This window comes from Chiloscyllium punctatum, chromosome 21 (assembly GCF_047496795.1).
Source record: "Chiloscyllium punctatum isolate Juve2018m chromosome 21, sChiPun1.3, whole genome shotgun sequence".
Taxonomy (NCBI): Eukaryota; Metazoa; Chordata; class Chondrichthyes; order Orectolobiformes; family Hemiscylliidae; genus Chiloscyllium; species Chiloscyllium punctatum.
In genome coordinates, this window is record NC_092759.1 from 4,606,474 (window position 1) to 4,620,541 (window position 14,068).

General features: G+C 47.0%; 1 protein-coding gene across 1 annotated transcript in view; it reads left to right on the plus strand.

Moving 5' to 3' along the window:
* Positions 1-14,068, plus strand: part of LOC140492538 (multifunctional procollagen lysine hydroxylase and glycosyltransferase LH3-like) — a 79,535-nt gene that overhangs the window by 40,924 nt on the left and 24,543 nt on the right. The window contains exons 5-11 of the mRNA XM_072591477.1: positions 579-691; positions 1,167-1,230; positions 2,033-2,130; positions 4,070-4,171; positions 8,298-8,429; positions 9,394-9,515; positions 10,934-11,038. Coding sequence (XP_072447578.1) covers positions 579-691; positions 1,167-1,230; positions 2,033-2,130; positions 4,070-4,171; positions 8,298-8,429; positions 9,394-9,515; positions 10,934-11,038 — 736 coding nt within the window. The remainder of the gene's footprint in view (positions 1-578; positions 692-1,166; positions 1,231-2,032; positions 2,131-4,069; positions 4,172-8,297; positions 8,430-9,393; positions 9,516-10,933; positions 11,039-14,068) is intronic.

Here is a 14,068-nt window from a genome sequence, read left to right on the forward strand (position 1 = left end):
TAGAATAATGTGTGGTGAGCTTAAAAGGAAAGCACTAAATGGTAATCTTTTGTACCTGATATTAACAGGAGACAATAGGAGGATCAGAAGAAGAAATTTCAGACCTGGCCACTCAGTCATAGTTGGCTGTCTGCTTTTGTTTTTGTCTCCTCAGTGTCTTGAATATCTTCTGTTTATTCTACTTCTAACACACTTAGGTTTAGTATCGCACTCACCCTGATTCTGATTATAGGTCATTAGATTCATATTTCCCCTTGTGTGAGACTGTATGAATGTACTGATGGACATGCATGTACCTGTGTGAGTGTATCTATCTATATTTGTGCTTGAGTGTGTGTGTTGAATGTGTTTGTTGAGTGTGTGGATGCATCTGTGTTCTTGCCCATGTGGGTGCCTGTATGTGTGTGTGTGTTAAGATTGCATGTATGGGTTCGCGTTTGTGAGAGTGTGTGTGTGAATCAGACTGCCCAGATGAGGGAGTTGGTGAATTGTAAGAGGATCTGAATCCTTACCGCCTCCAATCTCTCCCCCCACCCATCCTCTCCCTTTCACCACATTGTGGTCTGTTTCTGCTGCAGGTTTTATAGGCTATGCTCCAGTCATCAACGACATTGTCCAGCAGTGGAAGTTCAAGGACGATGATGATGACCAGCTTTTCTACACTAAGATTTATCTCAGTCCCAAACTGAGGGTGAGTCAGGGAGTTCGGGGAACAGAAAACAAGGCCAAACCAAAATCATTTTACTACCTCCCGAAAACCCACAGTCTGACCACTGAGGTTTTCCAATCTTTGGGGTCCACTGATCTGAGGCTGGACAGAGAACATGGTTTGAATGCACTCCCAGAGCAGTCGTCTTTTGAATGACTTGTTATACCAATGGGCCCCCACCATCTGTCTTCTGATGGGGTTGTAAAAGCTCCCACATCAGCTTATTTCATAGAGGAATGAGCTGAGGATTCTTCCCAGTTCTCCTGGGGCAGACATTTGCCCACCGACCAGTGTTGCTAAATACAGAAATCAGCGATCTGGCGAGCTGTTTGTGAGATCCTGCTGTGCACCGCATAGCTACCTTGTTTTCTGCAATGGCTAGACTTTAAAAAATTTTTAAAAAGATGCTTAACTGAGCGTGTAAGAGTCTAAAATATTAATTCTTTTTTCCCTGCAGGAAAAGTACAAGATGACTCTGGATCACCAATCAACAATCTTTCAAAACCTCAATGGTGCTTTAGGTAAGCTCTCGATCTTCCAACTTTCCCTTGCCTGCCACCCCCTTCACTGCACCGTGTCTCCTCCCTGGCCCCATCTTAAAGTTAATTTCTGTTCCTTCGGGGAATTAAAACCAGACTCTTGTTGGATCCGGAAAGGTTTGATCATAAGGAGTAAAAATAGGCTATTCACCACCTCCTCCAGCCTTTTCTACTATTCAGTAAGACCATGGCTGATCAGATTGTGGTCTTAACTGCACTTCCTACAATCATTCATCTGTATAACTCCACCTTGAATATATTCAATGACCCAGCCTCTACTGCTGTCTGAGGGAGAGAATTTTAAGTATTAAGAGAGAAGGAATTCCTCCTCATCCCCGTCTTCAATGGGAGACCCTTTATTTTGTGCCCCTTGGTTCAAGTTTCACTATGAAGAGGCAGTGTCCTCTCAGCTTCTACCCTGTTAAACCCCCTCAGGATCATCTTTGGTACGACATGACCACCTTTCATTCTTCAAAACACCAATGCATATGAGGCCCAGCTCAGTCCTTGACCACCTCCTGAAGTGCCTCTGTGTGTGAATACATCCCCAGCCTGCGATCGAGTTGAGGTCCCCTCTTCTGCAGTTTGGCCATCATGGGAAATCATCGCAAATGTTAGGTCTGTGTAACCTTCTTGAAAGTAAGTCACACTTTCTCCTCACCCCTGATTAATGCTCCCCCACTCCCACACCAAGGAACTGGTAATTCAGGTATGGTTTGATGTGTGGTGTTATTGTCTGTTGGGTCTCGATGCTTTAACCATCCCATGTCCTACCATCTTCCAGACGAAGTTGTCATCAAGTTTGAGAAGGGAAAAGCCAGAATCCGCAACATAGCCCAGGACACGCTGCCAGTCATCATCCATGGCAATGGGCCAACCAAGGTAACTGGGTCTTAGCTCAATCGCTGTCATGAATGAGGGATTAGGTAAACCATTGGGAAGGTATTAGGGGTAAGCAACAAGAAAACACCTAACAAATGATCCCAATATCTTTCTTTCCAAACTTGCGTTGAGTCTCAAGGGAGGACTCCCGCAGTCCAAAGATGTGCAGGTCAGGTGAATTGGTCATGCTAAATTGCTCATAGTGAGAGGGAAATGGGTTACCCTTCGGAGGGTCGTTGTGGACTTGTTGGGCCAAAGGGCCTGTTTCCACACTGTAGGGAATCTAATCTAATGACTAACACTGCAGTACAGTACTGATGGGACAGGTCTGTCACTGTATAACACTAGGGTACAGTACTGGTGGGGACAGGTCTGTCACTGTATAACACTGGGGTACAGTACTGGTGGGGACAGGTATGTCACTGTAAAACACTGGGGTACAGTACTGGTGGGGACAGGTCTGTCACTGTATAACACTGGGGTACAGTACTGGTGGGGACAGGTATGTCACTGTAAAACACTGGGGTACAGTACTGGTGGGGACAGGTCTGTCACTGTATAACACTGGGGTACAGTACTGGTGGGGACAGGTATGTCACTGTAAAACACTGGGGTACAGTACTGGTGGGGACAGGTCTGTCACTGTATAACACATGGGTACAGTACTGGTGAGGACAGGTCTGTCGCTGTATAACACTGGGGTACAGTACTGGTGGGGACAGGTCTGTCACTGTATAACACTGGGGTCCAGTACTGGTGGGGACTGGTCTGTCGCTGTATAACACTGGGGTACAGTACTGGTGGGGACAGGTCTGTCACTGTATAACACTGGGGTACAGTACTGGTGGGAACAGGTCTGCCACTGTGTATTACTGGGGTACAGTGCTGGTGGGGACAGGTCTGTCACTGTATAACACTGGGGTACAGTGCTGGTGGGGACAGGTCTGTCACTGTATAACACTGGGGTCCAGTACTGGTGGGACAGGTCTGTCACTGTATAACACTGGGGTACAGTACTGGTGGGGACAGGTCTGTCACTGTATAACACTGGGGTACAGTACTGGTGGGGACAAGTCTGTCATTGTGTATCACTGGGGTACAGTACTGGTGGGGACAGGTCTGTGACTGTTTAACACTGGGGTACAGTACTGGTGGGGACGGGTCTGCCACTGTGTATTACTGGGGTACAGTACTGGTGGGGACAGGCCGGTTGCAGAACTGGGGATTTTTTTAGATTAGATTAGATTAGATTAGATTAGATTACTTACAGTGTGGAAACAGGCCCTTCGGCCCAACAAGTCCACACCGCCCCGCCGAAGCGCAACCCACCCATACCCCTACATCTACCCCTTACCTAACACTACGGGCAATTTAGCATGGCCAATTCACCTGACCTGCACATCTTTGGACTGTGGGAGGAAACCGGAGCACCCGGAGGAAACCCACGCAGACACGGGGAGAACGTGCAAACTCCACACAGTCAGTCGCCTGAGGCGGGAATTGAACCCGGGTCTCTGGCGCTGTGAGGCAGCAGTGCTAACCACTGTGCCACCGTGCCGCCCACCCGTACTGGTGGGGACAGATTTGTCATTGTATATCACTGGGGTACTATACTGGCAGAGACAGGACTGTAGTATATAACAAAGGGGTACAGTCATTGGAGAGGAGATGTTTTGAAGAGGGGTGAATGTATTTTGAAATCTGACTTTGAGGGGTCACTCAGTCTGATAGCATGGCAGAACTGGACTAATTTCATCTTGACACCTGAGTGAATCAAAGCGATTAATTAATTCCACATCTAAAAGAGGCTCAAAGCAAGTCAGGAAGGTGAATGTGAATCACCTTTCCCTGTGACATATTCCTAAATGATACGTGTGTGTGTTTCTGTGAACCTTGGTTGCTGCAAGTTGAATTGTTGAGCATCCTTCTCGCCTTCTAGCTGCAGCTGAACTATTTGGGGAATTATATTCCGAATGCCTGGAACCACGAAACTGGATGTGGAATATGTGATGAGGACTTGTTAGACCTGACACAGCTACAGGTGAACATCATGTGTGTGTTACCATGTGTGACAGTGCATGCACTTGTGTGTCATTGTGTGTGGGGGTGTATGTACACATACATCCGCCACTCTCTCTGTCCATCCTGTCCCACTCAACAACCCCAAAACCTTGTCCCTTCTGTTTATTTGTGTCTCTTTTATTGCATTGATTTTCCCCTCTGCTTTACTTGGCTCTTATGTTATATACATCCAGCTTATTTTCTACCTCTCACTATTTCCATATTTAACTGTCTGCTTCTCTCCTTATATATGATCATAAAGAAATCAAAGAGGAGGAAGAGATTCACCCCCTTTGATCTTGCTGGGCTATTCAGTGATCTTCTATTTCAGCACCATTTTACTGCACTTATCCCTGTGTTCCTTGATGTTCTTAATATGTAAAAATGTATCAGCCTCGGACTTGAACATTCAATTTCTGAGATTTCACGAGCCTCTGAGGCTGAGAGTTCCAATGATTCACTGCCATCTAAGTTAATAAATCCCTCCTCCCCTCGGTCTGAATGACCTGTGTCTTTATGCTCAGATTTTGGCCCCTGCTTCTGATTAGATTAGATTACATTACATTACATTACAGTGTGGAAACAGGCCCTTCGGCCCAACAAGTCCACATTGCCCCACCGAAGCGCAACCCACCCATATCCCTACATTTACCCCTTACCTAACACTATGGGCAATTTAGCATGGCCAATTCACCTGACCTGCACATCTTTGGACTGTGGGAGGAAACCGGAGCACCCGGAGGAAACCCACGCAGACACGGGGAGAACATGCAAACTCCACACAGACAGTCACCTGAGGCGGGAATTGAACCCGGGTCTCTGGCGCTGTGAGGCAGCAGTGCTAACCACTGTGCCACCGTGCCGCCCACAGGCCGGTGCTCTTCAGGCCGGTGGGAAACACCCTTCCTGCATCGACCCTGTCAAGCCCTGTGAAAATTTAGTATGTTTAAACAAGATAATCCTTCATTCTTCTAAGTTCTATAGAGTATCAAATATAGTACAGCACAGGAACAGGCCCTTCAGCCCACGATGTTGTACCAAATTAAACTAATCCCTTCTGCCTGCCCTTGGTCCATATCCCCCCATCCTTGCATATTCACATGCTTATCTAAAAGCCCCTTAAACATCCCTATCGTATCTGCCTGCACCATCACCTGGCAGTTTGTTCCAGACTCCTACCATTCTCTGTGCTTTAAAACCTGCCCCTCACATCTCCTTTGAACTTCCCCCTCTCTTTAAATGCATGCCCCCCCCACCCTACTATTAGACATTTCAACTCGATGGCGGGGGGGGGGATATGCTGACTGTTAACACTACCAATGCCCTCATAATTTTATAGACTTCTATCAAGTCTCCTCTTCGCCTCCGCTGCTCCATAGAAAACAGCCCAAGTTTTTCTAGCCTCTCCCTGCTCCTCGCATTCTCTTCTGCACCCTCTCCAAAGCCTGTAATGTGGCAACCAGAGTTGAACGCAATGCTCTTTGTGTGGTCTAACCAAAGTCTTGTAAAGCTACAACATGATGCCCTGTGATTCTTGTATTTAATCACCCAACCAATGAATCCAAACATGCCATATGCCTTCTTTTCTACCCTATCTACTTGTGTGGCTATTTTCATGGAACAATGGTCTTGAACCCCAAGATATGTCTGTACATCAGTGTATAGGCCCAGTCTATATAATCTTCCATCATAGTACAACCTTAGTGAAGTGAACCTTCATTGCGCTCTCTCAATGGTAAGTGTATAATTCTGTAGCTGAGGAAAATGAAATTCCACACAATTTTCAAGGCATTTTATTATTGCAGTAAGATCTCGTTACTCCTTGTACAGACAGGTGGTATGTAGCGACGACATCACTGGATTAGTAATTAGAACCCCAGCTAATATTCTGAGGTCATGTGTTTGATTCCCACATTGGCAGACGGTCAAATTTTGAATTCAGGAAGAAATCTGGAATTAAAGCTGGTCTAATGCCAACAGTGCAACCGCTATCTATTATTGTTTCAAAAAAAAATCGTCTGGCTCACAAATGTCCTTTGGGGATGGAAATCTTGCCATCCTTACCTGTTCTGGCCTACATGTGACTCCAGATCCACAGCAATTTGCTTGATCCTAACCACCCTCTGGGTGATTAGAGATGGGCACTAAATGCTGGCCTAGCCAGCGATGTCCTCCTTCCATGAGTGAATATTAAAAAAAACATCTCTGACCTTGCCAGCGACATTCTCATTCTGTATACAAATGTTTAGAAAAATCTTCTAATACAAACCGTCACACCATTTGTCGTCTTAGTTATTTACTGTACCTGCGTGCTAACTTTCAATCAATCACGAATAAGGAGACCCAAATCTCTTTGATGTTCAACTCTTCCCAGGTTCTTGCCGTTTAAAAAGTGTTTCTGAATTTCTGATAACTTCGTGTTCCTTCACATTGTATTCCATCTGTCAGATTCTTTCCCATTCACTCAGCCTCTCCAAATTCTCTTACAGCATCTTTGTGTCTGAGCAACTTTCACTCCCAACTTGTCTTACAGTAATCTGCAAATGTAGAAGTATTGCATTTAATCCCCACATCGAAATCCCAGATATAGATTGTGTATAGCTAGGGGCTATGCATTGATCCCTGTGATAGCCCAGTGATAGCAATCACAGCCTGCCAACATGAAAATGACCAATTTATTCCTCCTGTCTGTTTTCTGTCTATTAACCAGTTCTCAGTCCATACTGATCACATCTCTAATTTAAACTTGGTGTCTGAAATCCACCTCAGGAAATCAAAATTTTACATCCTGCCAAATTTGGATACCCTGCACATAAAATCTACTGGCTCTGTTAAATCCAACTATCACCTCTGTGTGGTACTCTCTGTGTACCATGTGTGCCTCTTTATGTATTGTATGGGTGTCACTATGTTACTCTGTGCATGTCACTACCTTTGTGTCATTCACCATGTATATTGTTGTATGTTAGTGTTTGTCTGTTTCACTGTCTGTATCTTTTGTTGCTGTGTGTGACACTGTGTATGTGTGCGTTTGTGTGTGTGTGTGTGTTTCACTGTGTGTAAAAGTGTCTTTCATCATTTATTTCGTGTGTGTGTATACAAGTTTATTTCATTTCTTTCACCATCATTTATTTCATGGTGTGTCAGTGTGTGCTTGTTTCAAGTCTTTGTGTGTGCATGTCTGTCACTGGGGGTGCCATTATGCCATGGTATACGCGTGTCACATATGTCCATGTGTACCATACTGTGTGTCACTCTGTGTTTTCTTTGTTCTCTATATCCCTCCCTTGCTGACTGAAATGAGAGCAGCAGATTGATGCAGGGTGAAAGAAAGGAATTTCTATTCTCAGTGATCCTGCACAAAGCTTCATACAGCTGTGCATCTTGGATTGCTGGTTGCTCAGACATGTACTGCAGCTACAGCTTAGAACAATAAAGCAGTGGTTACCAGGGCAACAGGAAGAGGCCCATGCATAGTCGTGACTGCTTTGGTTTTAACACAGGAGTTGTGAAGCGTTTTGAAGTGTTATGCCATGTTCAAACCACCTGCCTAGCAGCTGTGAGGAATTCATGATTCAGCTCCTTGACTTCGAGAAATTCAGGATTAAACATTATTGAGGAATTTAGACAAATGTATTTTGAGAAAAGCAGTCCCATTTACTGTCGTTAATCTATTGGTTAAATATTTGGAAAGGGTGGCTGGCAGAAAGAAATGCTAATTGGCGGGGCGGCACAGTTACAGGAGTGTGTCGATACTCATGGGGACACCTGAGGGAATGTTTACAAGGGGTCCCCGGGGCGGGGGAGTGTGTCAGTCTTTACAGGGGGGTTCCCTGGGGAGGGGAGCATGTCAGTACCTAGAGGGGGTCGCTGGGAAGAGTCTGTCAGTGTTTACAGGGGGAGCCTGTGGCGAGGGCAGAGGGTGTCAGTATTTACAGAGGGTCCCCAGGGAGCAGGGGGAGGGGTTCCCTGGGAAGAGTGTGTCGGTATTTACAGGGGCAGATAGACTCGGTGTGTGTGTGAGTGTGACAGTTTGTGGGAGGGTTTGGATGGTCTGCGATCCCGTGCAACTGCCTATAAAATCTCTTGTTTGTCCATCACCTCAGGATGAAGACTATCCTCAGGTGCTGATTGCAGTCTTCATCCTGCAGCCGACTCCATTCCTCCCTGAATTTCTGGAACGCCTTGCTGCCCTGGAATACCCACTAGAACAGCGAAGCCTCTTCATCTACAACAAGGTACGCAGGGAGCTGGATTTGCCCAGAATGTATGAGTGGGTGGGACTGATCTGGACTAGAATCCATTGGAGATGCTGGCATTCCAGATCCCTCCCCGCTCCACTGGGAGATGTGGAGGGTGGTGGGCAGAGCAATTAAGCTGACCTTTTTCTCTTCCGTGCCACGATCATGGCTCACCCTGCTTCTGTAGGTCACGGGTTTCGAGCCCCCATTGCAAGAAAAAAGCTTGAGGCCCAGAATCTAAGTCAAACCCTCGTTGTGGTCACTGAGCTGTGCTGTCAGAGGTGCCATGACAGAGTCTGACTGTCCCATCAGGTGGAAGAAGAGGTGACAATGGTCAGGGCTGAGCTTCTCTCTCTCTCTCTTCTCTCTCTCTCTCCTCTCTCATCTCTCTCTCTTCTCTCTCTCTCTCTTAGGTAAAATAAAGCAGGTTATTGAGATTGTGGGAGCTTGCTGTGTACAAATTGTCTGCTGTGTTTTCATGTGTTACAACATCTTAATTGGCTGCAAAATGCTGGGGAATGACCCAAGGCTTGTGATTGGCACTATCCAAATGCATTGTTTTCACATTGTCCTCTTGGCCGAGGAGAACCCATGCAATATTTGACCAATACCCAAGGCCCCTGGTATTGATGACCCTTGGCTTTGGAGGGAGGTGGGCAGTAAGAGGGTGGGATGTGTGACATTCCTGAGTGCATCATGTCATGGGGTGAATAAGTGGGCTTGGGTGGCTGACGATGTTTCCGTGGCCTGCACATTCTGGCTGCAGCACAGGAAAGCCGTTGGGTGGGACCGTGACGGCACCTGTTGTCGAGCAGCCTGCCTGACGACCGAGAGTCTTTCCAATGCTCCCCACCACTAGGCCTGAAGTAGGCCCGAACGTCTCAGTGCCAGGTTAAAGGCCGCATAGGATGCCCCCATGCTGCATCTGTAATTTAACTCCATTCTATATGTTTACAAACAGGAGGTTTACCACGAGAAACACATCCAGACGTTCTGGGAGGAACACCAGGAGGATTTCTACAGCATTAAAATTGTTGGTCCAGAGGAGGAATTGACGGAGGGTGAAGCCAGGGACATGGGGATGTGAGTAGCGTGATCCTGACACTCTGGCCGACCTAAACACTACTGTTTAGTTACCATGATGATGTGTGTGCTGTTACTGGCATCAATGTTTATTCATGTGTGCCACCATTGCAACTACCTGTGTCCATTTCTGTAATCAGCTCATCTTCACCCATCTCAAGTCAACTGCTGCCTTCATCCATGTCTTTGTAGTCTAGACCCGACTACTCTGTCGCACACTTGGTTGGTCCATCACATTCTACTCTCCGTGAGCCAGTGTCAATCATAGTTCTATTGCCTGTCTCAACTCGCAGTGCCTCCTGTTCACCCATCTGCCCAACTCTGCTGACTGCTGCTTAAACAACACTTCAATTTTAAAGATTCTCATCCTTGTTTTAAGATCCCTTTGTGGCTTTGCCCCTCCCTATGTCTGTTCCCGCCTCCATCCCCTGCACTGCTTTTCCTTCAACCCCTAGACCCCTCCCTATCTCTGTAACCTCCTCCACTCCCGACACCCCCTTCCTTTCTCTAACTACCACCAGCCCCTACACCCTTCCCTCTCTGTAGAATCTCCTCCAGTCCCTACAAAACCTCTGGGATTGCTCTGCTTCTCCAATTCTGGCCCCTTGAGCTTCCCCCAGTTTTAGTTGTTTCACCAGTAACAGCTGAGCCTTCAGCAGCTTGGCCCCTGAGCTCTGGGATTCCTCAAAGCTCTCCCATGTGTTTTTTTTTCCCCCCCCACCCTTATGCCTATCTCTTTGGCCAGAGGGAGAACATCCTTTCTGCATCTACCCTGTCAAGCCCAGTAAGAATTCTGTCTGTTTGAATGAGATCCCTTCTCCTTGATCAAAATCACAAGCCTGAGCCCCTCAATCTCTCTCAATAGGACAACCCCTTCAGGGAGCAGGTGAAGCTTTGACAAACACACAGGACGCTGTGTTTTGAGGAGACATCACAGCAGAATCAAACACTCTATTCTCTCCACAAAAGCTGTCAAATATCCTGAGTTTTGCTGTTTGATTAAGGTTTCTAACACTGCACTATTTTGCCTTTATTCTGGGGAATCTTCGTTGTATTTCCCCAATGGCAAGTTTATCCTTCCTTCAGTTGTTGGACAGCTTTCTTTCTCTACAGCGACAGGCCCTTATGTACGAATATGTACAGCTTTTGCCAAGCATATAGAGAGCCATGTTGCGAGTGCCACTGCTTGTTAGTGTGATTTATTATTGCTTTATTACGTTTATTCATACTCCCGAGACATGTCTCTGCAAATGAAAGGAACGTGCCCAATTCTCTGAGAGGTGGTGGAGGAGGGAGGGACTGAGGAGCTGTTTTTTTTTGGCTGAACGCCCAGTACCTCTCCACAGTCTCTGCCTTTTGAAGGGGAGCCAGCCTGTACCTCCTATTCATTCCTTTGTATCATCCACTGTATTTCTCAGGCACGTGTGTCGCCAGGACCCAGACTGTGACTATTATTTCAGCCTGGATGCTGATGTGGCCCTCAGTAATCCAGAGACCCTGAAGATCCTCATCGAGCACAATCGGTAAGGTTAACTCATCATTTGTATCTTCCTACACCTGACTACTCTAACATTTTACTGCCCTCTCTCCAACTTCTTACTCTCTGTAAAGTTTGAGCACGTGCAAAATTCTCCCATCCTCATTCATCATACCAAAGCCTTGTTCACCTATGACTGGCTATGCTCATTAATCTGCATGCATTCCTGGTTTAGCAAGAGCAGGTCAGAGGCTTGGAATTCTGAAGCAACTGACCAACCCCTTGATTCCCGATAGAATCCTTGCAGGAAAAGGCCCTTCGGCCCAACAAGTCCATACCCACCCTCCAAAGAGTATCCCACCCAAATCTACTCTGCATTTACCCCTGACTAATGCACCTAACCTACACATCCCTGAGTACTGTGGACAGTGTAGCATGGCCAGTTTACCTGACCTGCACGTCTTTGGATTGTGGGAGGAAACCGGAGGACCCAGTGGAAACCTACAGAGTGAATGTGCAAACTCCACACAGACAGTCGCCCGAGGCTGGAATCAAATGTAGGTCCCTGGCGTTTGTGAGGCAGCAGTGCTAAGCACTGAGCCACCGTGTGGCCCTTATTTCAGAAAGTCTCACAAGGTGTAAGTCATGAGTGTGACAGAATACTCTCCCCTTTGTTTGGATGGGTGCAGTTCTAACAACATTAAAGGAGCTCGACAGCATCCAGTACAAAACAGCCCACTTGACTGGCACCACATTGATTACATTCAACAGTCACTCCCCTGACGACTGGTGCACTGCAGCGTTTCACCAAGGCCTGTTTGATAGCCCCTTTGAACACAGACAGCAGAGCACCACCACCTGTAAGTTCCCCTTCAAGCCAGACATCATGCTGACTTGGAAATGTATTGCCATTCCTTCACTATTGCTGGGTCAAAGTCCCGGAGCTCCTTCACTGTCAGCACAGTGGGTGTACCTACACCATACAGACCACAAGGAAGTGGCTCACCACCATCTTCTCAAGGGCAGTTAGGGACGGGCAATAAATGCTGGCCACCAAGAGACACCACTACCCATGGATGAATTAATTCAAAAATCTTAATTTTAAAATTTGCATCCTACCTGGCCCCTACCTATCCTCTCACCTCCAGTCCCACAGCTGTTGAGGTCTCTGTGTTCTCCCAGTTCTGACCGTTGGAGCAATCCTCAGTTATAATTGCTCCAACATTGGTGGCCATGACTTCGGCTGTCTGGGCTTGGAGCTCTGGAATTCCGTCTCTCTAAGCTCCTCTGCCTCCGTCGCCTCCTTTATAACGTTCCTTGAAACCAACCGGTTGATCACTTTGTGGAGCTCGGGGGCAAATCACGTTGGATAACATTCCTCTGAAGCAGCCTTTGAGATGTGTTGCTATGCTCAGAATGTGAGAAATAGGCAAAGTCAGAAGTCACACGGCACCCGGGTTACAGTCCAACAGGCTTATTTGAAATTGCCAGCTTTCGGAGCACTGCTCCTTCATCAAGTGAGTTCACCCGATGAAGAAGCAAGTGCTTCAAAAGCTTGTGATTTCAAGTAAACCTGTTGAACTATGTTAAAAAATCACACGACACCAGGTTGTAGTCCAACAGGTTTAATTGGAAGCACGAGATTTCGGAGTGCTGTTCCTTCATCAGGTGGTTCCGAAAGCTAGTGCTTCCACTTAAAGCTATTGGACTATAACCTGGCGTCGTGTGATCTCTGACTTTGCCCACCCCAGTCCAACACCGGCATCTCCAAATGTTGGACTATAACCTGGTGTCGTGTGATCTCTAACTTTGCCCACCCCAGTCCAACACCGGCATCTCCAAATGTTGGACTATAACCTGGTGTCGTGTGATCTCTAACTTTGCCCACCCCAGTCCAACACCGGCAGGAGTAGAAATAGGCCATTTGGCCTGTTCTGCCAGTCAGTAAGATCGTGGCTGATCTGACTGTGGCCTCAACTCCACTGTTCTGTCTGTCCCACATAAAGCTTGCCTCCCTTTTCAATGATCACTGTTCTCTCAGGCAGGAATTCCAAATCCACGTGACCTCCTGAGAGAGGAAATCCACATCTCCATCTTAAGTGGGAGGTGTCTGATTTGAGATCTTTCACCCCCCCCCCCCCCAATTGTAGATTGCCCCACTTGAGAAGACACCTCCTCAGTATCTGCCTTGTCAAGCCTCCTCAGGGTTTTGTACATTTCAATAAGATTCTCTCTCTAAACACCAGTGAATACAGACGCTATCTAAATGCAAATTTAGGGGGCTTTGTTACACTTGCTCTGGAGGTTGGTGATACTCGCTGCTGCAGTGAGCACCTTTTAGGTTACCGATAGAAGGCACTCAGAGTGCAATTGGGCTTTGTGGGGTTTTTACCTTGCCTTCCCCCACCATGCTGAGGGCAATAATAACAGTTTCCCAGCGGCCTCAGACTTCCAAATCCTGGCCCACACTCCCAGTGCCAGCACTTGAGGGAGTGCTGCACTGCCAGCAGTGCTGCTTTTCAGAGGAGAGGGCAAAATAAGGTCCAAGCGTCTCTCGGGTTGTAAATCATTCCACAGCTGATTTATTTTTTTGAGAGAGAACAATTAATCCTGGTGTCCTAGGACCAGTAGCTATCCTTAACCAAAGTAATTGAAAAGGGTAGCATCGCAGTAAGGCAGTGGACTGTTAATCCAGAGGCACAACAAACACTGTAGGGACATGGGTTCAAATCCCACCATGGCATCTGATGGAATTTAAATTCAGTTCACTCAGTTAGAGTATGAAACTGACTTTATTAACAGTGACCATGAAACTATTGTCACTTGTCGTAAGAATCCATCTTGTTTACCTCCCAAACCACCCCACCCCTGTTTTTCCCCCCCCACCCCCCCCAGTCCATTTTAGGGGAGGAAATTTGACTAGTGTGACTATTGTGAAGCACTTTGGGATGTCCTGAGGCGGTGGAAGGTGCCACATAAATGCTTTCAGTGAGCTTCACTCTCCATCTTGGCAGCTGAACCACTTTAAGATGTCTCCTGCTGAGAGTGGTTGACTGCCGCCACCTGGTGGATGTTG